The sequence below is a fragment of the Epinephelus fuscoguttatus genome, linkage group LG11 (assembly GCF_011397635.1).
Source record: "Epinephelus fuscoguttatus linkage group LG11, E.fuscoguttatus.final_Chr_v1".
Lineage (NCBI taxonomy): Eukaryota > Metazoa > Chordata > Actinopteri > Perciformes > Serranidae > Epinephelus > Epinephelus fuscoguttatus.
In genome coordinates, this window is record NC_064762.1 from 32,186,394 (window position 1) to 32,211,130 (window position 24,737).

Consider the following 24,737-nt stretch of genomic DNA (forward strand, 5'->3'; position numbering starts at 1 on the left):
ACTTTTACTCAGGTAAGATATTGAAAAAAGGACTTTTACCTGTAAAATAATATTGTTACACTGTGGTTTTGCTACTTATACATAAAAAAGCATACCTGCATACTTCTTCCCCCAATGTTAGAGTATGTGGAATGCAGTTGTTTGCCACACTAAAGAAAGCAGCTTTTATTTTGAAATCTCGTTGAAGGCAGTAGTCAGACAGCTCCAGACATACATAGAGCCCAACTGCTGCCCTGGGTCTCCGATGAGCAACACTATCATCTGAGGAGGATCATGGAATAAACATGGCCCACAACCGCAGCTTTTTCTTCGAAGGTAAGCTGTGACACCCCGCACCGCTGCACCGGCCGGCCAGCTGCCATTTTCCCCGCACACCGTGCTCGGTATTTCTGCTTGCTGAGGCAGATTTTTGGGTCCGCTTGGTGTCACACACACAACCGGTCCTGTGTGGAGCAGCACAGTTGGAGCTAAGTGGCTAACGCTAGCGCTTGCTTGGTGTGACATCCTCAGCTAGCCTGGGGTGAAATGAGCGCTGGCAGGCCGGTGACAGCGCCACATCTCTGGGCCTGTGAGGGGGAAGACGGAACAACGGCCGGGCCGTCCGGTTCGACGGATTGTAGCCTGATTATCGGGCGTGCAAGCTTTGAGCTAGCACCGTTAGCGCTGACGTTAGCTGCGTCTGCAATGTGAGAGCTGGATGTAGCGATAGCGGAGACAGGCCTTCCTGCCTTTGCGAGGCTTTTAGCCACCACATAACGTTTATACATAACAGCAAAACACACCAACACTTCAATAATAAACATTTAAACATTAACCGACACTCAACCAGTCTCAAAAATAGCGTGCTAGCTTGCTAGCTTCAAAAATTAGCTGGCTAACGTTCCCAGTCCAATTGTAAACATGATGTTCCCAGTGTGTAATACCGTTACTGTGACATTACTCACGGTGGTCTTCACTTTGTCTAATGATTCACATTGTAAATTTGGATGGCACATGCCTAAAAACATAAAAATATAACATATAAACCGTGTTAAATCATCGTATTGAGAGGCTCACCTGTCACCTCACAGATAGAAGAGGAGATAAACTGGGTTATATTTGTCATTACTGCCTTGCTCAGTGGCAGTATCAAGAGGACAGGGAAGCAGGGATGCAACAATATGCTTTGATATACTGCTAAATTTTACTTAAGGTATTACAGTTAAATTAGGGGTTGCTGTTAAACATCCTAGCCCCCACTATCTCCTCAGAAAGTAGACCCAAAGACAGGTTTTGAAATTAGTATATATCAAGGAATGAGGCTGGGTATTGTTTTACATTTGTAGTGTCAATAAATAATACTTACTTTCATTTTTAAACCCCTTTTTATTTAAAGGATCCATCTGGTGTTATGCTATGTTTTTCTTACTGTCAACAAATCCCATGGAAAGATCATAACCAACAGTGAATGTATCAACCAGCAACTGTTGTGTGTGCTCCACTGTTGTCCACATACTATTAAAAACACATCAATGAGCCACACTGTTGCCCTGGGTGACATGTTCCTTCATTACCGTGACCACACACACTGGTTTATTTTGACTCAACTCCACAGCTCCAAATACTCACCAGAGCACAAATGTGGATTAGTTTGCCATATAGCCCCTGAAAAGTGCACTGTTTCTTCCTCCTTAAAGATGGACGTCTTCAGAAGGAAGGGCTTGGAGCTGAGAGCCACAGACCGGAAGTCAGGAAGTACTGACAGACGGATTTTACACACTGCAGGCTTTGGTCTTTTCGAGGGATTTGTTGACACGACAGAAAAATAAAAAATAATGCCTGCATTGTTCTTTTAACAAAAGAAGCCGAAGTCTTGAATGCTAAACTTTCTGTATTTGACTTTTTTTTTTAAAATTCTCAGTCCAAAGGATGTGTTATAGTTAGTATTACACGTTTAACATCCAGCGTTATTTAAAAGGAAACCTACCTGGCTACAATAATGTGTCTTTGAAGGGCCAGGTCCAGTTTCACAAAGGTGATATGCAAATATTGGCAGCGTCAGGTTTCTCAAATTGCAGATACATTTGCAAGCTGTACAGGACTTGCTAGTTTGGTGTGTTTTAATTACAGAACTTTGCTTTTTTTTTTTTCAAATTATTCTATTTCAGGGCACTTAATGTCGTAATTAGAGAGAATTAGGGGAGAGATGACAGGAAACAAGGGAGAGATGGAGTAAAAGGAGAGGAAATTATCTCATTTTGCAAATGTGGTGAAGCCAGCCCCAGGATTGCTCTCTGAATCATGTCTTTTTGGAAGATTAACTGTGTGTTTAATATATAGATGAGTTACACATCCACTGAGGGTTGAGCGCAGTTATGATTGACAACAAGCTGGTTGTATTTGATCATGTGACAGTCAAAGTTCTCTCTCAGCTGCACAAGCACCTCTAACGTCGGTCTGTTTGGATAAATGTAGGTTTGTGTAGTCATAGTTGTAGTGAGAGATCCTCTATCGTGGATATGTCCAGCAGGAAATCCACTGTTGTAAAATAAATGAGTGTACTAAAGCTCAGCAGGAACCTAAATGTCCCCTCACAAGCATTATCAGGGCATTTGTTGTGATTTATGAAGCTGGAAAATGGAGCATGAATCTCGCAGAGTTTGTGGCTGACTCTGTGTATTAGCTGGAAGAGATTACAACGGGCTTAATTTGGCTCGTGCAGGATTGAAGGAGATGCCTGAACCAACTGAGACAGAAGAGCTCAGGGATCATAATCTAATGTATGATTTTTGAACTTTTGAAGATTATTTTTCTTGTCATTTAAAAAGCCCCTGAAATGGATAATTCAATAAAAAACAGGCTGCTGTTTAACCCCTAAAATGTTCAGACTGTTATGCTATGAGCCCCATCTCTTCAGCGTCTGCTAATCCACTCCTGCAGCTGCAGGGGAAGGGCAGAAGCATTATGTATGACGCTAGAAGGAAAATGGGACGAGACGCTCAGAATTTGGTTTGTGGGACAGAAAAAGACGCAGCTTTTAGGGCCTGTACTTCAACCATGTGTATGTATGAAAAGACTGATTCTTGTAAGAGGTTTAACTCATGTTTACCTGCTGGGCTTGCAGCCAGATGGATAACATGCATTAGCATGACTATGTAGGTGAAGTTTGTGAGGTCATTGGATTTAAAATGGCAGGACAGAAATCATTTTGTTAAAGCAGAGAATACATCATCCAAAATAAAGTATGTTTATTTATTAACTACATGGCTTATGTTCCCCTAGTTTAAAGAAGGAAACTTTGAATCCCCTGCTTTGTGTTTTGGTATTGACTGTTGTTTTTGATATTCACAAATTTCAGTTGATATGGGGAAGAAATAGGAAGCCAGGGCCTCGTGGGAAAAAGCGTAACTTGTCTCAACATCCAGCAGATGTTAAGATTTGTGCATCTATGGTTGGCATTACGGAGGAGTTGGTATGTTATTGTGTTTGAAATATATCTGCTTTCCTTTTTACTTTTCCTTATTTCACAGCAACCCTTTTGGCAGGTATATGAACATAGTTGCACATGTAAGAAAACAGAAGACACTAAAATAAAGCAAGTGGACAGCAGCAGTTGTCATCCACCAATTGAAAATTAAACTTCAGGGAAATACAGTAAATAAAACATAAAGAGATCATTTTCAGAAATAAACCCAGTCTATAAGACAATCTGTGACTAAATTAAAAAACATTTCCTGCAGGTTTATAATTACCGTCTGTCTGACACGTGACAGCTAACTGCGAAAAGTGTTTTATTCATTAGAGAAGAGCTGTCCATGTTTGTACCATGCAATAATGATACAGTACATTATCGTCTTTAAATATTTGTTTTCCTCTGATTTAAAAAAAAAAAAAAAAAAAAGAGAGAGACCAGCCACGTGTCACCTCATTAAAGCTCATGTTGGCTAAAATAAACACGTAAATAATTAAATACACTGAAAGCTAGTTTAATAAACAAAAACCAATATGCAGGAAATAATTGTTGGTCTTGTAAAACAACTTTATAATACAAAACTGCAGTATGAGTGTAATTGAACAGTGTTTAGTACAACCTGCTGTGCCTGGAGGTTACCACCAAGGCATTGTGTTTTTAAACAAAGATTCCTAAAAGGAGATAAATTATTGTTGTTGTTGAGTGGTCATAAAATGTACGTCTTTGCATATCTTTATTGTCTTTACCAAAACTTGACTGCAGAATAATGGAGGTGATTATTAATCAGCATTGAGATAACAGATGTTTTACTGGCCAACACTTCCGAAACAGTTGTACACGAATGCACCAGCAGGCTTTAATCAAATTCAGCCTTTGAACTAAACTTCCATGCACACTCCTGAGAGGAATAAATACATTGAAAGATTCAAAATACTTACTTTAAACTAATTCTGGGTGCTTTAGAATGAGATGCCAAATTCTGCGTGTCTGGCATACAGAATAAAAACACTAAATATGCTTTGCAGCTTTTTAGACAAACTGAGGAACAAGCAAACAGAGTCTACCTTATAAGGAAAATGCTGTGACTGTTAACACTTAAAGCATCAGAGGCTATGTTGGGAATCAGACCCTGACCCAGTCGGTGTCGATTTCAACCTCTACAAGTTGACTTTATGCGGTCTGTCTGTGGTTTTCATGCCACAAAAGCACCTTCTTTTTGCCTCTTTACCCAACACGGGTACTAGGTGGGACTTCGTTCTTTCATGTGGTGGGGTTTAATGTAGGTGTAGGGATGCAACGATCCAGCGTTTTCTCTCCGATACCCATTGCGATACCTAAAAGAATTTAGGTATAGCATTATTCTGGGGGGGGGGGGGGGGGCCTATTGCCTATAACTTAACATTTTGGATTTTGTCGCCTGAGCTCGCTGCTGGTTAGCTGTACTATTTCAGTACGAGGAGACCCTGGGAATGAGAGGTGAATCATTTCAGAAGTTAAGATTTCCCACAAAAATAAGTGCCGATGTGTGTGTCAGATGCACACAAAATTAAACACGGACTCTTGTTCACTCCACAACTCTACCAGTATCTCCTTCTTTTCCACAGACCTTGAGAAATGAGTCCGCTCCGTGTTTACTGTGAACTCGGTTTGGTGCTGGAGAGAGCACAGCTATTGGTCGTTGACAATGTTCATGTCATTCAACTTCAGTTTTTGAATGAGCCAAGAGTAAACACTTACGATAATATTAAACCTGTTTGATTTTGTCAGAACGTTAAGACGAGAAAAAGCCTGATGTAAGACAGCTCAGACTGTCAGTTTTATGACCACCTTCCACCAAATGATTGAGATCACAGCAGCACACACCAACTCCAGCAAAACTCTCATGATTTTACTCCGACATTGGTAATTTTTCTGCCACAGTAAAATAGCTTGAAAAGCCATCTGCTGTAAGGCCGGCATAATTTGATAAACCACTTAATAAGTTCAGTATTGGTAGCAGTATATGTCTTCACTTTACTGGAAACAGAGAGGAGAGAAAGAGGCATTATGTGGACCAATAACCTTTTGACTCTCAGCCTTCAGTCAGATTGCAGACTTCACCCTCTGCACCCATGTACGCTGCTCACCCACACACTCACCTTCTACAGATGCATTTAAATGGGAAATTAACTGTATCTAAACCTTTCATTACCTGGTGAAGTTCATTACTGAATGATGTTTACCTGCGCTCTATCAAAACCTTTTTTTAGATTGGACTTTTATGGGTCTTTTTGTTCATTAACACTCTCTTATCACCTTTTATTTGACATATTAACGAACACTCTGATGGGAAGTGAGCACTTGGTGAAAAACATGTTTACCTGTAAAGTCTTGACATTGGCTCTGATCTCAAAAGATAATAATAAACAAAAATTGGTGGTCTGTGTATTGGAAAAATTGTCCAAGACTGTTAAAGCTGAGGGTAATCTGTATTCTAACAATGACGTAAATGCAATTTCCAGTTGCTCTGAAGTTGTTAAAATTATGAAAAAGGTGCTGAATAATTTTACTCGTGCAGTAGTTTAATAGCTACACTCATGTCACAAATCATAATGTTTGGTGGTGTAATAATAATCTTATTTTTACAGAGGGATATTGGCATTATCCACCTGATATCACCAAACATGCTTATTGATCATAACTAAAAGAATTAGTTAATTATGTCTGCAAAAAAAAGAAGATAAATTTGCCCTTTGATCAAACTTAACTGCAGTGACATGAGTGTATTTTTGTTATTTATAAAGATGCTTTTGCAGTTGCATATTTGCAAAATTAGCAAGGACCCAAACGTTCTCCTTTGCTAATTGTTACCAGTTTTTCTTATCATCTAGTTGAAATGATCAGCAGTGAAAATGTGGCTTCATTTCAGCTGATGTGCTGTGTGTTGCTCCTGTGTCCCTGCACTGATGTGAGTCTGGTTTATTATTCAATTCAAGCCCTGGATAGATCAGACACCAGGCGAGATGGAGGGTACAAGCACAACTGGAGCTTTTCTCTTTCTGGTGACAGTGAAGAGGAAAGGAGTCATGAGTAAGCACTTCTCTCCCCAGCCCTCGTTTTCAGCACCACCAAGCGCTGCACTGCATCACTTTCCCAACACACAGCTCTCCCTCCACATACAGGAAAAAGACCCCAGTGACACCTCTGCTGATGAGCAGGCTATTCCCGTCTCTGATGATATATGCATTGGCCTTTTTAGTGCAGCATTACGGATCTGTGCGCTCACATAAAACACCGTCTGAATGTAAATCCTCTCTGTTTTACAAATCAGAATCTGCTAGGGTTGGACCGATACGTTGGCTAATAGTAGAAACTGATCACCGGGACAGAAGAGCATCCTCCTCATCACAAAGTTAAACCTGCAGTTAAATGCAGCTTTCTTTGCACCTTTTTAATCTTTTTCTAAAAAAATTGTACATTTAATCATCATTTAAAGATTTACTAATGAGTGTTTTCTTTGTTGATTTATTTATTTAACCTGTTTTCAGTCATTTAGTCTATAAAATTATTTAGAAAATAGTGAAAGGCCACTAATGAGGGAGGCTTTTTAAATGTCCAAAACCCAAAGATATTCAATTTATAACCATATAAAAGTAAGAAATCAATAGTTGGTAGTTTTGCATGAGAAATGACTGAAACAAGTAATTGATTATTGAAATTGCAGTTAAATAATTATGAACTAATTGACTCATCTGTAATGAATACCAGAGTTTCTGTGCTTCCTTGCTTAAAGGGACAATTCATCCCAAAATCAAAAACATGGATTCCTCCACTTACCCATATTGCTATTTATCACTTCAGATTGATTTGGTGTGAGTTGCAGAGTGTTGGAGATGTCAGCCATTGAGATGTTTTACAAACTTATCAGTAATGTCTCTTTCCATAAACTATGACACAGTTACTCAAAATAATCCACAGACCTTGTTGTGAGCAGTTTCATGTAGGAACTATTTTCATTCTACTAAATTACAGCCATCAACCAAATCACCACACAGTAAGAAGTGTGCATCTGCTAATGGATTAGAGGCACATGCTCATAACAGTGCAAGGTGTAAACATTAATGGCATCTTACTCAGCTGAGCTGCAACGTTAGCTCGCTCAGTTCTAGGTGAGCTAGCAATAGACTCACACCTACTTCTGCATCATGTTTTTGTTTTTTAATTTTAGGGGGAGCTGTTTCTTTAAATCCTGCTAGCTGTAAAATGACTCATTAAGCCCAAGTTTCATTATAGAGTTATAGTTTATCATCGCCAGTGCTCTGTCATAGATATTTTATGTATTATCAAAACTGTCTCAAATACCTTCAACATGTATTTTGAGTTTCAATACTGCAGTTTTTGGCTGACATTTATGCAAATGCAAAAAAAAAAAAAAAAAACAGTTTCCTATAGCATGTAATTATGAAATAAAGGGTGTCTCTGCTAACCTCAGAAGAAAAATGTGTAATTTAACAATCACATATGTCCACTTTTCAGTAATTAATCAGAGCACCATTAAAATAACTAACTAAAAAAAGTAAGTTTCTAATCATGAGCTATACATAGTAGGGAATATGAGAGGAAAGCTCACCTTCTTGCAGCAAGTTAACTAGTTAGTTTGTTGTTTTACCAAATAGAATCTGCATCAAGTTGAAGTTAGCTTTAATTTGGACCAGTTTGAGTTTATTATTTCCATCTAAGACTAATGCAATCAAATACAACAGCTCTTCAACGAATCCTACTTCTATGGCAGTTATAATGATCAGTTTCTGATGGAAGTAGCTATTTTAAAGAAATACTGATTAAAAAATACTGAGCATTTTTTTTAATAATCTGTCCTCCCCAGTGAGTGTAGACTAAAGGGGCACAATATATGTATCTGCCAAACTCCAGTGTTGTAGTTTTCAATGTGAAAATAATAAAAGATATCAGCTGTTGCCATAGTCAGTACTAAAACCATTGAATAAAGATAACGGCAGTAATGTTACACCATATCGGTCAAACCCTAGAATCCACTTTCATTGTGCAGAAATGTCATTTTATACCTAAACACACACACACACACACACACACACACACACACACACACACACACAGACATATAAAATAACATAAAATATGCTGTGTAGAAATGTATTACGTAAAGTGCACACACACAAGAGTCTGACCATAATATTTATGTATTATGTTTTTTCCGTTTCCTCTCAGTGCGAGCGTGGTGAGCGTGGAGGAGATGGACAGGGAGCAGCCGACCTCCCCCGAGGAGAAAAAGGTAAACCCTGAGCACTCTCCTCTCTGCCTCTCATTTTCTGACTCTTACCCTGCTAATGTTGACTCCCGGTGGGTTCGCGTGGCTCTCCGATTAGCCCCGCAGACAGCGCCAAAGCCTGGCTGGCGCCTGGCGCTGCAGAGCAATGGCACCCTAAGGACTCCAGCAGTCCATGAGCTAACACTGCTGAGGTGCTGCAGGAGGCCTCGAGGGCTGGTACTGCTGCTTGTGTTGTTGTTGTTCACACCAGATTTGATTTATGACAGGAAAAAACAGATGAAGCTACGGGGAATTAAAGTAGTTAATTAATATGTTTTTGGAACTTCACATACTTTGCTCAGCACGTAACAAGCTTACATGTGATGATGTCACTCCACCACTTTGATCCAGAGTGAAATATCTTGATAACTATCCTGTGACATTTGGTACAGTCTTGTTTCCTATCGCGTTTTTTATTAATGTGCGTGTGTGTGTGTGTGTGTGTGTGTGTGTGTGTGTGTGTGTGTGTGTCTTCTCCTCAGTCTCCCACTCTTAGGCACTTCACTTCCTCTGACCCTTTGAGAACGTATGAAAACCGGCCAAATAATCACTTGAGGCCTCTAAGCAAGCTGGCGCCGAAAAGGCTCAGGTACAGTTCTGCATATGTGTATATTTATATAAACTCTGCTGTTTTTTTAGTTGCTTCACAGCTCTTAGAGTCTGGAATATGATTATTTTCAGGAGGTTTGTAAATTAAAATGCTGGTGATTTAAACTAAGTCAGAAATGTGGAGAAAGTGACTGCAGTTCAACTTTAATAATAAATCTACACTTGCCAACAGATTTAAGTCAGAGTCAAGATTGTGCAATATGATCTTTGTAGGAAACAATGATTTTTTTTCCTGCTCTTCTATATGGATGATAGACAATGTATTTCAATAACAATTCTGAAATGACTTTTTACACCATTTTTTTATTAACTGGCAAAATGTTATCGTAGTAGATAAATCTCATTTAGTCACCTGACAAAATGTGAAATCAATTTTTTGTTCCGTTTTAATTACATTTTGTTTGTTCATCACATAGTTTCCTGTGAACCCAGTGATGGGAATGTAATACATTTATTTTTATAAGTATTGTCTTTATTTAAGTGCATTACAGACCATTTCATATTAAAAAAAACTAAAAAAAAAAAAAAAGGTTGAAAACAGAATGAAATAATGAGATCATAACCAGACTGAATGCCCTATAATAAATAAATCTTTTGCTAGTTTATAAAAGAATGTTTTTAAAATGGATTTAAATGGTATAAATGCTGTATCTAAATGTCTCGTAGATACTGCAAAAGATCAATTGAGCATTGTAAATCTGATTAGTCAGTGCTAAACTCAGGCACTTACATAAAGTGTTCTTATGATGTGCTTGTATTTACACTATTAAATGGCAGTAAACGTTTGTTTACAGCACTACAAAGTGGTTCCTTTATGTTTGACTTGACGCTGTCTTCCTTCTCTGCAGCGAGGTCCCTCTCACAGTAGCAACGTCCTCCCCCGGGCCCAACAGAACCAACTATTTTATCATCAGTCCCGCACCTTCACAAGGAATCGTTTTACAAGGGCGACACTTTCAGCACGCACAAATGCCCTCTGCAATAAGGAAACCAGTCCAAAGGTAAGACGGAGCGAGTTCGAGCTGCATTTTGACTTGACTTTGATTTTGACTCCTGACTTGTGCTGCTCTTTGTTACACCCAGGTTTTTTTTAGAAACACAACTTTCTTCTATTTGGAGGATGATCATTCTCTAAGTTGTGGAACTACACCTCCCATAATAGGAGAATTCAGTGAGTTACACTGTGGGCTACAACTTGAGCAAAGCCTATACTGATTCACATTTGGCAAAGTGGCGCTATCAAAAGTATGCCGAATTAGCTCTTGGTTGTCTCTGCATCCATGGCGACATTGTAAACAGTGCTATCACTGGATCACTTTTGATATTTAAGAAAACTTAAAACCGTAGTGATTCTCAGGCAAGTTCTGGGATTAAAAAGAACGACTTTTCCCCTATGACTTCCAAGCGGATTTATGGGCGTTTATGCACAATGCACATTAGAGATCATGATCTCCTCAGAAAGGGCAAGTGACGCTGAACCCAAAAACAAGTGTTTCATGTCTTTGTGTTGATATTTGACAGTGTTATGACACTGTGAAATGGGTTTAAGTACGTTAGATGCCTCCATGAGCTGTCTGTGACAGCCTCTGTTGCTGCTCTAACTGCTGACCAAACCACAGGCAAAACCACAATAAGAAACTTCCTGTTGTTTTCTGATCACCAGCATGCACCTGCTCCTTTCACCTCACACAGAATCTTTGCCCTCATGTCTCTCACTCTGTGAATCGCCCTGGGGAAAGCCTCCTCAGTTTTTAAACCTTTAGTCTAGCAGACAGAATTACTGGATTTACTCTGGAAAAAGCAGATAAACGAGCGAGACAGTGCATTTTCTTGCTTCGGATTAAACTAAGCTTTTATTTGATGCACATAAGATATTCTTAAATGTTGATGAATGTAATTTAAATCTGAACGCGTGCCCCGGATCATTACATCCATCCCTTGAATAGATGTGGTGTAAAAAAAAAAAAACGCTTAAATTGAAGTATAGGCTGTAAAAAATGAATTACTGCATTAGTGAGATGCTTCTCTCTTTGATTTTTATCTTCAAGCAGCCTTGACTTGAAGGAAAGGTAAGACTTTGATCCAGCTGCATCACTTCGAGTAAACCTTTGTTAACAGACTGGATCTCATTTCATGCCCGTTTTCTGCCTCCAGAACATCGTACATTTCCATTTATTCCAGGTTTTGTTTGTGTCAGCAGCATCACTGTTGACATGCTGTGAGACTTAATGTCAATGTGTGGTTTCCTTTTTTTTCCCCTGACATGCTGTTTCTCGTGTAAAATGCAGCTTCTGCATGACTGTGACAAAACCTGACTGCGTACAGAGGCAGTAATTCTGCTTAAATGCTGCATTAACAATTTAGAGTGTTGTTGAGTGCTTACTTCCAGTGCTGATACTTACTTAGTATGAGTGTTTTTCCCAAACCTAACTGCTTACACTTTGTATTTGTTCAAATGTAAGCAGAGCCTGAAGCCCACCTTACCTGGGTTTGTTTTTTTGGAACTATTTTCATGCACTAATACATGGAAATTGACAAACTTTTAAACAAAAAAAAAAATCTATATTATGATAAATTCAACAATGCAACGATGCAAATACAATCAATATAGTAACATCAACAAGAACACACACTTGATACACATACAGATACACCAAAATGACATCAAAGAGCTAGTTGTGACGAAGGCAGACTGTTGCATCGCTTGTGTCTCAGCCAAAAAAGTTGCACTTGAGCACACCAAAAGGACCACAGCCAACAGCCAACCAGCACATACGTTCTGCGCCTGTGTGAGAAGAAATAACTCTTCATACTAGCAGGCTGCTGTCGTCAGCACTCATCATTAAAAAAGAGCAACTGGACAGGATGGATTCAAGACGCTAGTGAATTAGTTCCCACATAAACAACACAACCTACTGTTGAAAGAACAAATTATATTTACCCTGTGCAAGTGAACACTACCACAAACTATTACAAAGAATTTCTGCCAAAGACCTCTATGGTCGCAAAAAATTAACTTACCTTATATAACCTAGGAATACAGACTCATCAGCAGCCCAACATAGACCAACGACCAGTGTGTCAGGGCTCTGAGGGCTGTTACATAATCCCAAACCACACATATTGTATCTGTCATCCACATAAAATTAACCAAAAATAAAATAAATCAACACATAGATGGTAATCTAAATATAGAAGTAATTTAATTTCTTTAAGATTCGAGACACAATAAAGAAAGTGTATTTGTGTTGAGTGTATCCAAGTGAATTTGATAAAGCTACATAAGATGTTACATATTACAATGTGTTACATCTGATAAATTTAGACAAACCCACCTTTACTTCCTTGAAAGTTGCATTCCAGTAGTCCTTTGTTTTGCAAGTTTTGGCTGAAGCTACTTTTGTGTGAGAGCTTTTTTGCTAGTTGCCAAAATTACATTCAAGAGAAATTCATCCTGCGCCTCAAGCTGATGTGGGAAGATGTCACAATGAGAATGTGACAAGAGACAAATCAACATTTGTTCCCAATATTTACACAGTTTCCTTTGCAAAGTCTTGCAAAAGCAGTGGAAATAATTCAAGGACAAAGCCAGAAAATATAAAAGTGGTCTGCATTATTTCTACCCCACTGCCTCCAGCATTGGTTTTGTCTGTAAGAATCTCTTATGTATAAATTAGAATTTTGGATTCACAAGATTTTGTAACACAAACTCTTGCCAGGGCCTCCACAGCAGATGTTTTCACGGCGGTGCTGGAGGTCTCGCCGCAGCACCATGATAGCATTGAAAACATGAAAAACCTTTTCCACTGGGGTTCATTCACACTTGGCTCACACATATTGCAGCAGCTCATAACTGATTCATATCTGTCCCAGCCTCAGTAGAGCTGCAGCTAACATCCACTTTTAATCATTTAAGATTCAGTATAAGGTTTATTGTCATAAAGAACATGCTGTATGTACAGTTAATTCTATTTTGCTGTCACTTTTTCACTGCCATCTGTAGAAAAATATGTTTAAAAACAGTAAAACAATCTGATGTTGATGTTCAGGCAGCAGTGAGACCTTGCTTGTTATTCAGCAGTTTAGACATTCAACTTACTGCTGCACTCTGGCTGATAATTAGCCGGCCGCGGCTCAGATTTTTCATGCCGTGGTGAAATATCTGTAGCTTATTGCCAGTGATCTCTGTCGCTTCTCATCCATCCAGTGACATTTGACCCAGATCTGTTGCGTGTGTTTACATCAAAACCCCAAACTTCTTCCTCTGTGCCGGAGAGCGCCATTATTGTTCAAAACGATTAAAAACACATTAATGAGCCACACTGTTGCGCCGGGTGACCTTTTCCTTCATTACCATAAACCCACACACTGTAGTTTATTTTGAATCAATCACACAGACATCGTCCGCTGTAAAAAGTCACCAACAAATGCAGTATTTCCTTCTGTTTTTTTTGCTAAAAGCATAGTGACTATTTTTTTCAGAAAATTATCAGAGACTTTATCATGGGGATTACTGACAATGAGAGTAATGTCTAATACCATCAGTGAAGAGGTGGGGGTGACCTTGTCCGATTCACTAGCAATTTGGAAGAAGTTTGTCTGTCTACAAGTATTTACACCCATTTTGCCTGGTAACTGTTCACACCTGCAGGGTTCACGTGAGCCTTGAAAATCCTTGATAATTTGTTGATTTGGAATTATAGTCTTATCAGTGAGCTTCGGTTAAACTCAGACAAGAGGCCTTTATATTTACTCAAAATCTTGGCGCAAAAGCATTTAAGATTCATCATGTCCTGTCACAATAAATACAATATTTTAACACGTGAGCTTCTTGATGTTACACTTTTAGCATCACCTCTCAGTGTGGTCCAAAAACCTGGTCCCCAAACTGCTGTTTGCTGTATGTAAAACATGTTTGATGCAGCGATTATACTGACCACAGTGTCTTTTTTTTTTTCTCCCACAGAAACGAATTCTCCACCACGCAGCAAGCTGTAGAAGTGGACAGCATCGTCCTCACCTGCCCAGAGATCTCAGGTAGAGTTCACAGCTCCACAGCACACGTCACACAGGATTGTTTTGTCATTCTCAAGAGAAAGGAGTAATTTACTGGCCAATAGTTTGAATTTAGATGTGCTCACTGTGTTACTGGCAGGGAGGAAAAGACTGAATCGTGTGTGTGTTTGTGTGTGTGCTTGTGGTTTGCTTGTATGTGGCTTTGGTATGTGTGCGCAGCATCTGTGTGTGTGTCTCCACTGATCGGTATCTTTGTATTTGTGGAAAGCGTGTGTGAGCAGGTTATGCATGTGACTACGTGTGTGACAGCCAGCAGCGTCTGCAGGGCTGCAGATGCGAGCTGAACCTCCTCCCTGCTCCTGCCAGCAGAGGAGGAGATCTCAGGCCTCACACATTTAATCCTCAAAGCTCCTGGCCGAGTGAGGAGAGCTTATGAAACACTCGCTGGGCTAAGAACGGCTCTCTAACCGAAACAACTCCATCGAATACCGAAATAATCAGATGGGTTTTTTTTTAAAAAAAAATAAAGAAAACAAAAGTGACCCTGGAATGAAACTGTCCCCCATGTTGTTTTTAGTCATCCACCTTTTCACACTGTGTTTATTTTTTATTTTGGAAGATACAATATGTGAGAAAGGGGAGGCTGGGAGGGCTCAGAGTTTTCACTCTCATGTTAGAAAACAGGCCGTTATTTTGGTTTCAGTGACTTACTAACCAGAATCTCTCTGGCAAAAGTAAGAATAGCCATTTTTTGCTTATCTCAGATATATTGGTATCCACGGATATGTTGGCCCATAAGGAATGGGGCCTTAATAAAGACAAGTTAAGCCTTTATTGATCCCCAGAAGCAGCAAAAAGATAGAAATAAGTACAGATAAATTAGAGAAATGTAAAACAAAAAACAAACAAAAAACCCGAAATGAATAAATAATAATAAGAGGTATCAAACAAAAACAATATCAGTCATCAGATATTTTTAAAAATGGTTTGATTCCTGTTGCTATTCTATATTTATTGTTTCTGGCGTCTTCTATCTGCATCGGTTGCTGCCTGATTCACCTGTGATAGTGAAGCCTTGCATGCTCTGAGTGCTTTCTAGTTTCCTGTAAAGTATTGTGAGATTTTACCCAGAATTTTGACTATAAATCAATTATAATAAGCTATAAAATGAGTAATTTAAATATTAGATTATATCACTAAATAAGTGATTTTGTCTTGATTGTTTTATTGTGTAACCTTCAGAAGGGGAGACCCTGAACATAAAGCGTCGTGTCCAGCAGAAGAGGAAACCCCTGGAGGACTGCTGTACTTTTCCTTCACAGGTCAAAGCAGCAGAGGTAAGAGCTGATACAGCAGCAGCACGGAGGTTAAAATGACACTACTCAGAAATCACGTCAACTGCACACGTGTCCTTCCTCCTAAAGTATGTTTGTTGGGGTTGATAATGTGAATCCTTAAATATGAGATGTACTGTGTGTGGAGCAGCCTCTCAGTGGGCTCTGCCTTTGCCTGTCCATCATCCTTTCATCAGTCTGTCCTCACATCCTCTGCAGCACACCTCCGACTCTGTAGCTAGAGCCACAGATAGGCACAGTGTTACTGTAGACATGTAATGCTTCATATTCAGCTGTTCTGTTCTCTGGGACAGAACGTGCTGTGATCAGCCAGTGACCTTTAGAAAGAAAGACAGTGTGACTGAAAAGCATTATCACAGACAGGGAGTGTGTTACTGCGGCTTATACCAAAGCTAAATCATGTCATGGAAAACATCCCTCCCACCAAACAAAATGTTTTCTACCTTCTGTCAGACCTGAAGACCTTAAAGGAAACTAGGTGTTGATCTGTTACATTAGAATAATACCCCAGCCATTTAAGCTCCATTGCTCCATATTTTTATATGGCTTGAAATCCTCTTTTATGCTGAAGTGATTATTATATTCAAAGGGCTTCATTGGCATGACCATAACCCAGTACAGTATTTTCAAAGCACTCTGTGAATACTGACATTAACCTACATTTCAAAGTGCTGTTATGGACAGGAAGAGGAGGAATCAAATAATATATATGCTTTTATGTGTGTATGAAATCATGCAACTTAATTGCAACAGCAAATTAAACAACTTTGCTTTAAAAAAGGTTTTGTAGATTTTTGTAGTTTGTCTTTCTTAACGAGTTTTTCATCGGCAGCCTCTCCGGACGACTGTCTACCAGATGGTGTGTGTGAAGTGCAACAAGCCAAGCGAAGACAGCACCAAGTGTCACAACTGTGGGAGCGGTCCGGCGCTGCTGCCCTGTCAGCAGGCCACTCTGTCATCCCCGACTCCTCGACCCCCCATTCGATCCCAACCCTCCCCGGGACCAAACAACCTGCAACAGAACTTCTACAAACCGGCTACGACCATAAGGGGGCCCCGCGGAGAGACTCTGCCCATACGCATCACGAGCACCAGGGGCACCCTGGCGCCTCTGAGCAACGGCAGGTCCCCATTGTTAGCCGGGACATCGAGCTGCTGTGGAGCCAGGAACGCGCCCAAAGGCAAGAGGACAGCGGCCCAGCACGAGCTCAACGACCCCAGTGAGTAAAAAGCACTGACTTGTCGCCCTGAGGAAGTAAGTTCGCTAATGAGGCAATAGCTTACAGCGCTGAACTCAAGCCTTATCAAGCCATGGGTTAAAGTTATCTGGGGTGCCTGTAACGTGTAGCAGCAAAGTTCCTCTAACTTATGGACCTATCTTATTATCAGAATAGACTCTCTCTGCGAAGGTAGCACAGTTTGCGCACACAAAACACAAGCCGATGACTCAAAGCTGAACTAAAAGCCAAATTAATAAGGCAGCAACTTCTTCCTAATACTGGGATCAGTTTGAAAAAGCTGTCGATGATGATGTCGACAAAGCAGCAAGAAAATACCAGAGCAGATGAGAGAAGTATGTAGATAAAAATAGAAGCTGAATAGAGAGTGTAACCAGCTCATTGGTGTCGTGGTTGCTGTAAATTTGCATTATAGTGCATTACGTCACACTGAGCTGCAAGTATATGACTTTCTATCAATAAAAGAAGAATCAACCAATAGTTATTTTCCCTCGTGCAGCCAGTGAGACATTGTCATGAAACAGGTTTTACAAATGCACGGGTGGCTCTCTAATATTTTGTTCCAGTTACCAGCGAGCATGACCAGAGCACACACTAAGCTGCGAGTTAAAACTCTCAGGCTGACACATCCGTAGCAGCGTCGGTGCAGATCTCGGCTCCTGGCAACAGTTCTGTCAACCAGTGGAGATCGACTGGGATTCAGTTTACTGCTGTTGTCGTGTTTTCAGCTGTCTCACTCTGACAGCTGCAGCCAAGAGCCAGACTGTCTTTCTATTTAAAAATAAATAAATAAAAAGACTCAAAATATATTTAAATTTTGTTGTCATTCATGATGAAAGATTTTTAATGTTTTTAAATTTAAAGATGTAGTGGAGGAAGAGTTTGTCAAAATGGGAAGTAAAGCACAAGTATCACTATTTGAGTACATTTACTCAGCTCTTTCCTGCCAGTGTTCATGATGATTGAAATGTCATCAGTGTAACATTTGATTCAGATTTCTCCTCAGTGTCCAGACTACAGTACCCAGGGGAGAGCAGTAAGAGCCCCTGTGCTTCTGCTAAATGAATATAGACATCACTGTCAAAGGCATCATATTGGCCTGTGACGCTGTACGTTACCACAGAGAGAGCAGAGAGGAAACTGTGGAGATCTTTTGACAGCCTGTCAGTTTTTAATCTGACACTCTGCTGCCTGTCTGAAGAACTACTTTAAGGAATATACAGTAATGCAAGTCTCATTAGGTAAAGAGGTCCCGGAAAAAGCAACAATCTCATCAGTGTATTAGTGAGATAATGTATTTCCAAATGCATTAAAGCCTCCTCAGTATAAAGGAGAACACACTTATTTCTGTCACTTAAAAAATGTCATTTAAAAATGTGTACATTTCTACACATAAAGCTGCATGTTCTTTATCTTTCTCATCCTTGTTAGAGACTGGCCTTCATGTGATCAAGTTCACAAGTGTGTTTCAGTATAAATTAAATCTCAAATAAAGATATTTCACATGAGGAAAGTGTGTAATAAATCTGTACTTTCTAATCTTTACACAAACTGAACTCAGTTGAAATTTCTCTCATCACTATTTACCCAGATTGGTGGAATAAAAAACAAACATTACACCACCTCACAGACGTCACTGCCGTAGGAAAAGTAAACAAAACACACAGGCGGGTAGATCCCAACTGTGCCATATATATACATACAGCATATTCAAAGCAAGCTGCCCTCTCGAACAGCACTTGGTGAATTACCTGCTGTTGTTCTCTACAGCTGATAAAAAACAAATTTAATGTAAATGAGAAGCACAATACAAAATAAGACCACAAAGAAAACAGGAACTACTCAGAGGATGCTGCTAGTTCAGTACTAAAATGTGTTTGAATTTTTTAAATTTGCACCTGGGTCCAGATGCTTTTAGTGTAATGTTAAAGGTTTGTGTGTTAAAAAAATAACACATTTTTGAGCCATACTTTTCTGTTGGACTTAATGTAACAAGGCCTCAAACCTGCTTCAGAATACAGTGAGGCAGTTCGGAGATGTAAATGTCAGATTTCCTTTTTTTGTTTCCTACCTAAGTACAAAAGTTGAAAGAAAATGTCAAAGATGTTCAAAAATACACTCAATCTAACGTCTGATGTTCTGTCCCTAGTCGTCCTGTCCAGTGATGATGAGGAGGAGGCCGACAACGCCAGCACCGGAAGCGTCAACAGACTGGACAGCGTCTCCCCTCGACCCGCAGACTCTGCTCACTCCTCACCGGCGCCCTCTGGAGGCAGAGTGGAGGCTGCAGTGAAGAGCGCCGGAGAGCAGGAGGAGCCCAACACTGAATTCTTTGAAGATGTCAACATGAAGATCACAATACCACGGAGAGCCCGGATGAAAGATCAGGTGAGACTCTGGCAGGTCGCCCACCAACACCAGGAGGTCAGAACTAACTGGTAACATTTTAAAATGACTGGTGAGCTTTAAGTAGTTTTGGGTGTATCTTAGTATTGAAGAGGAAGAAGGAAAGTAAAGAAACAAAACATAAATTTACTTGCTTATATTTTTAAAGCAGTATTTTTAGTAGTTCTGATCCCTCATTCTGTTCACATTTTCTATGTGTGTATTTGTGTGTTCATATCCCCAGTGTAAACTAGGCCAGCAGGTTCTCCACTGAAGCGAAACACAAGTCTGAGGCTTTTTCTTCCTCTAAGCGAACGAAAGAAACATAAAATGATCTGAGGCTTTATATATTTGATGCACCCTTTTATTATGAGTGCCTTCAGTATCATGAGTGCATCAGCTTTTAGTGAGCTCGCTGGGAATGGAAACCCTGACTCATTCATCCATTACTACTGAGCCACAAAGGAGGAGAATCATTTCACTGTTTGTCTCTGAGTAAATGAGACTTGGATGTGCAGTGCAACGAAACAAAACGATGTGAGGGAGAACCAGAGAGCACCTCACCTTGTCCCTATGGTAACGTATGCCCACTAGGGCTGCACGATTCTGGAAAAAATGAGAATCACAATTTTTTGGCTTATAATTGAGATCACGATTCTCTCACGATTTTTTTCAACATAAAGATATATTGTGCTTATTTCCTGATACAAAAGGAAAAGTAACAAAAATTATAAATAAATAATAAAAAAAATATTAAATAACAAAGCCTATGATTGTGCCTGATACAAGAGACACAGGGCACATAAACTCTGGTCAGCAGAGAGGGAATACTCCTGTTTTAGCTTTAGTCTCTTGTCTTCTCTTACAGCTTTTGAACAATTTTAACAATAACATTAATGTTCCTCAGAGAGGATCTTTGTCCCATGAGAGCAGGCAGTGTAAACAACTTTCGTTGGCGATTTGACAGTCACTAGAAGCACATTATGACCCTCTGTAAAAGTTTCTGTGTGGTACCTGTGTTGTACATGAGCTAACATTAGCGGCTAAGGACTGAGAGGCTGTGTGTGTCTCTGTCTGTCTGTCTGTCTGTCTGTCTGTCTGTCTGTCTGAGGAGTGTCAGTACGATAACTTGCCGTAGCCTTGCTGTTTGTCATGTTAATGTTATCATCGGCAGCCCTGAATAGCTTGTAAAGCTTTAGCATAGTTAGTTAACACATTTGTTATCGGCCCATGTGTTTACTGCTGCAGAAAATTAATAAATCTTTGGTTTATTTGCCCAACATCGCCTCTCTGCCATCTTTTATCACGCTTGCTAACGCTAAGTTAACTTTACCAGCAGATCTGTATGAGGCACAAACTGAGGCTACAGTTAGCAGTGTGTTTCCCCCCTGTCTCACTGCTTTCCAAACTGCCGACCGGCTGTCGCTCTGCATCACGTGGTATAACGCTGCGTCATTGGGAGCGCTTGTTTTCATGCAGATGATGTCCCGACTCCCGGCATGGGCGGGGCCGGCAGAATTGCTGTCATTGAAAAATTAGATTGCATTTGCATATGAATCGAGATCACGATTTTATTACGATTAATCGTGCAGCCCTAATGTCCGCACATTTTTTTGTTTTATTTTATAGTTCGGGAATCAACCTCCGGAGCAGTTCTCACCAAGGACAAAGAAGCCCAAAATCATGTCTAACAAGTGTGACAGTATTATACTGGAGTGTCGGAGCGTGAGGGTAGGAACTCTGCGCAGGATGGTGACAAAGCCCGTCGTTGTGAGTACTTTGGTTTCTGTCATGTTTTAGTATGGCCGCCAGAGTTTGTTTCAGCAAAGTAGAAAAATATGAACAGGGTTACAAGAGTCAGGCTAAACCTTAAAACATAAAGATACTTAAAATACAGACTTGTAAAATTTATTTCTTAACCCTGGATTTGTCTTAAATTGAGGTAAATAAAGACTTTAGACATTATTTGAGAATTTACAGAATTGTAAATATATTATGATTAAATCAATGCTATATTAAGAGACATGGAAAGAGCTTATAGTGAAGTTATGTGGCCATAATACAAGGAAAAAGACAGAATACCTACTAAAATCTTCAAAATCCAGTCGAGTGATTTCAGTCCAGAAAACAGCAGCTTTGAAATACGAATAGAAATGATAAATTGCTCTCTTTGTTCTTTGTCTTTTTCAGTTTTCCATCGACCACATCCAGCTGGAAACTGAAGGTACGAATGAAACAGGGGGGCAGTAATGAATTCAGTAAATAAAGCACTGTGTGCAGAGCTGCTGGATCAGACGTCGGTGGAGTGTGACGGCCCCACAGTCACTGCAGCTGTCTGCTGTTTCAGGAAGATGCAGCAGTGCACTTTGATGTTTGTGCTGGTCAGCAGAGATTAGTTCAGTCAAACCACTGGCAGCTTTATGTCTTTCAAATATGCAAAAAAAAAGGCCAGCGGGAAATATGAGCCGCTGGAAGCTGCAACATATGACTCCTAATGTTGATGTTTAACTGATTCATGTGGAAGCTTCAAAATTGTAGTTGTGTTTTTTTTTGTTCCTATTCAGTCATCACTGGAAAATAAAATCACATATTTGGTATTACATGCTGGTCACAAAATGCTAGGACTTTAGTAAGCATGAAAACATCCTTCCTCATGACTGCATTCATCTGCAGAGGGACAATAAACTTAAATATGACTCTTGATATGGAAAAATGAAGTTCTGTCACAGTCTGTGCTAAATACCTTCGAGATTGTTCCTGCTTTTCTATCATTTTTTTTATCATTTTGTGTTGCATTTTATAAAATGAGCTTGTTGTATGTTTGTCTTCAGGCCCGGAGCGCAACACTGTAGAGAAGGTTTGTCTTCAGGCTTCAGAGCTGATCAGCTGCGAGTGGTGCAACGTCCGGAAACTTCCGGTCTTGTTCTTCCAGACGACTCCGGATGAGTGCGTCCGCCTGCGCACGCAGCTCAACATGTCCCAGGAGAAGGGAGCCCAGTGGTACGACTGCGCTGGGGACCGTAAGTACAAAACTACATGTCATTTAGAAAACTTAACTTAAACTCTGCATATTCACATCTGTGGACCTTTTGATCCAGGGAGCTGGGTTTGGTTCAAAATTATTCTCGATGCATTTCAGTATTTTATTTCAATTTGTTTCTTTACTGTATGACTACATCTACAGTACTTAACTAATGATAGATATAGATATGATTAATAATCTCTCACCCTGTGAGAGAAATTAGGATTTTTGAATCTTGAATACATAAAGCCACTGCAGCTGTCAGTGATGCAGCTTTGGGCAAGATTTTTTGCTCCTTCCCTAGTATTCTCAATCCAGGAGATGCAAAAGTGTGCAACGTTAAGTATATGCTTGAAAGTGCAGACAACCCAGTCTCACATGAAACAACTTGAGCCTTTAATTAAAAAAAGTAAATACAAAACTTATCAGTGTGCCAGAAACTGGAAGAGCAGCGAGCTGCATGATTAGTCCACTGACTAGAACTCATATGTGCATGGCAGCCCCAGATATATATTGTCCAATTAGAAATGAAGACGGCTTTGCTAGAAATGACCTTAATGTTTCATATATTATAAACAGATGTAACGTGAATGAGACCTTTGTCAGCAGGCAGAATGAAGTCATCTACCTCTAGCAGAGCTATGTGTACACTGAAAGACAAGTTTTTAAAGTTCCACTCTGGTCATTGTTTAAACCCCTAAAAACTCTGTACATCAAAATTACATATTTAGAAGTTTTTCCATGAAAAAATCCCCCCATGTCTTAAAGCAGCTTAGATGTAAGTCTACGTGTTTGCCTCATTTATTATGTGCAGATATATGAATATGCAAATTACCTGCTCGCCTGCAGCCCCAGTGTACCTGCCCACCTTCAACTCTTCTCATCAAACACACAAGCCTCTGATTATAAACAGTAATACATAACATGAGTCTTTGGCTTGACTACATTATCAGACATAATAATATTAATGATTTGTTTATGTTGGATAAACCTTGTTGCTGATCACCAGCTCTGACAAGTTGAAGTGAATGTGAAAGGTAGCTTGCAAAATACTAATACATAGCTACACCTGGCTCCTCCTCTGATACCCTTGTTTCGCCAGTGTTGTGGAAAGTTTCATCCTGCAAGTTAACAGGATTGGGTCCTTGGGCTTGTGATGTAAAAATACTGGAAGTTTGAATCCACAGTTTTGAGACTGTCATTGGTACACTGCTGTTCCAATTGGGAAAACCTCAGTCATGGCGTTTACTGCTTATTTCTCTAATTATATGTCTTGTAGCGAAAAACACCATATGGAGATGTTAACAAGGTAAAAAAACTCACTCACTTCACTGGAGTGGGTCTTTAAATTAAACAACATGTAGGTGCACAATGGCATGCACAAAATGGATGTTCACCTTCATATTGAGTTTCAAAGTAGCTGGCGAAAACAAAGGGTGTTTTTTAACTAATTTAGGTGGTAGTCAGCCCCTTGGGATTTCTCTGAGTTCCTGTTGTGGATCATCGACGCTGAATTATTTAAAACAGTGGTTCCCAACTGGTCCAGCCACAGGGTCCAAATTTCTCCTTAGTCATTAGTTAAAGGTCCACACTGTTTAATATATTCAGTGTTATACTTGTGTTTGGCCATGTCGTTGAGCTAGTGCTGTCTCTGTCAAGTAGCTGTCCATTAGTCAGTCACTCTATAGCAAAAAAAACAGCACTTCAAAATAAAAGTTATGTGCCAGAAATTTACTGTACTTCAAAATAAAGTGTGATTTTTAACAACTTGACACATTTTCCAAACAGTTGCGGTCCGTTTAGAATGGAGCTGTGACCTACTTTTGGACCGTGACCCGCTACTTCACATGTTACTGAATAGATTGAAGCTTCAAATTTTCATGAATTCATTGACGTTTGAATTCGAAATCAACATTCAATTGCTGGGCAGCTTTTTTTTTTTTCGGTATGCCTTTTCTCTCTGTTTAAACCTTGTATTTTTGCAGAGTGGCAGATAAAGATTAGGCTACATTAATGTTATTAGTATTATAATATTTGTAGAATTAGATTTCAGTGGTGGCTATGAAGGATTGTTTCCAACTCATGTGATCCAAACATTTCAACTCTGTTACCTAGGATACAGCCCCTGAGTCAGTCACAGAAATTTCTGCACCGGACTTAAATTTGAAATGTTCTGATTTATTTTATTTCCATTTTTGTTGTGGCATAATGAACTTTTCATCAGCCTAAGGGCACGATTATTATTACATCATTATTTTATGCCCTTATTGGATTAGCCTGCTGCCTACATTCATTTATGCTGACGAAAGTTCTATTTATGAAAGATAGTTGATTC

General features: G+C 39.7%; 1 protein-coding gene across 3 annotated transcripts in view; it reads left to right on the forward strand.

Moving 5' to 3' along the window:
• The first annotated feature begins 202 nt into the window (after positions 1-202).
• The window catches only part of senp6a (SUMO specific peptidase 6a), a 32,567-nt gene continuing 8,032 nt past the window's right edge, over positions 203-24,737 (forward strand). The window contains exons 1-12 of one of the 3 annotated variants that reach the window (XM_049589343.1): positions 203-315; positions 6,427-6,520; positions 8,678-8,741; positions 9,260-9,366; positions 10,235-10,387; positions 14,353-14,423; positions 15,645-15,739; positions 16,590-16,977; positions 19,145-19,383; positions 21,010-21,150; positions 21,571-21,604; positions 22,212-22,400. In XM_049589343.1, coding sequence (XP_049445300.1) covers positions 285-315; positions 6,427-6,520; positions 8,678-8,741; positions 9,260-9,366; positions 10,235-10,387; positions 14,353-14,423; positions 15,645-15,739; positions 16,590-16,977; positions 19,145-19,383; positions 21,010-21,150; positions 21,571-21,604; positions 22,212-22,400 — 1,606 coding nt within the window. In that variant the 5' untranslated portion in view covers positions 203-284. The remainder of the gene's footprint in view (positions 316-6,426; positions 6,521-8,677; positions 8,742-9,259; positions 9,367-10,234; positions 10,388-14,352; positions 14,424-15,644; positions 15,740-16,589; positions 16,978-19,144; positions 19,384-21,009; positions 21,151-21,570; positions 21,605-22,211; positions 22,401-24,737) is intronic. The other 2 variants (XM_049589345.1, XM_049589346.1) reach the window with 2 other exon arrangements.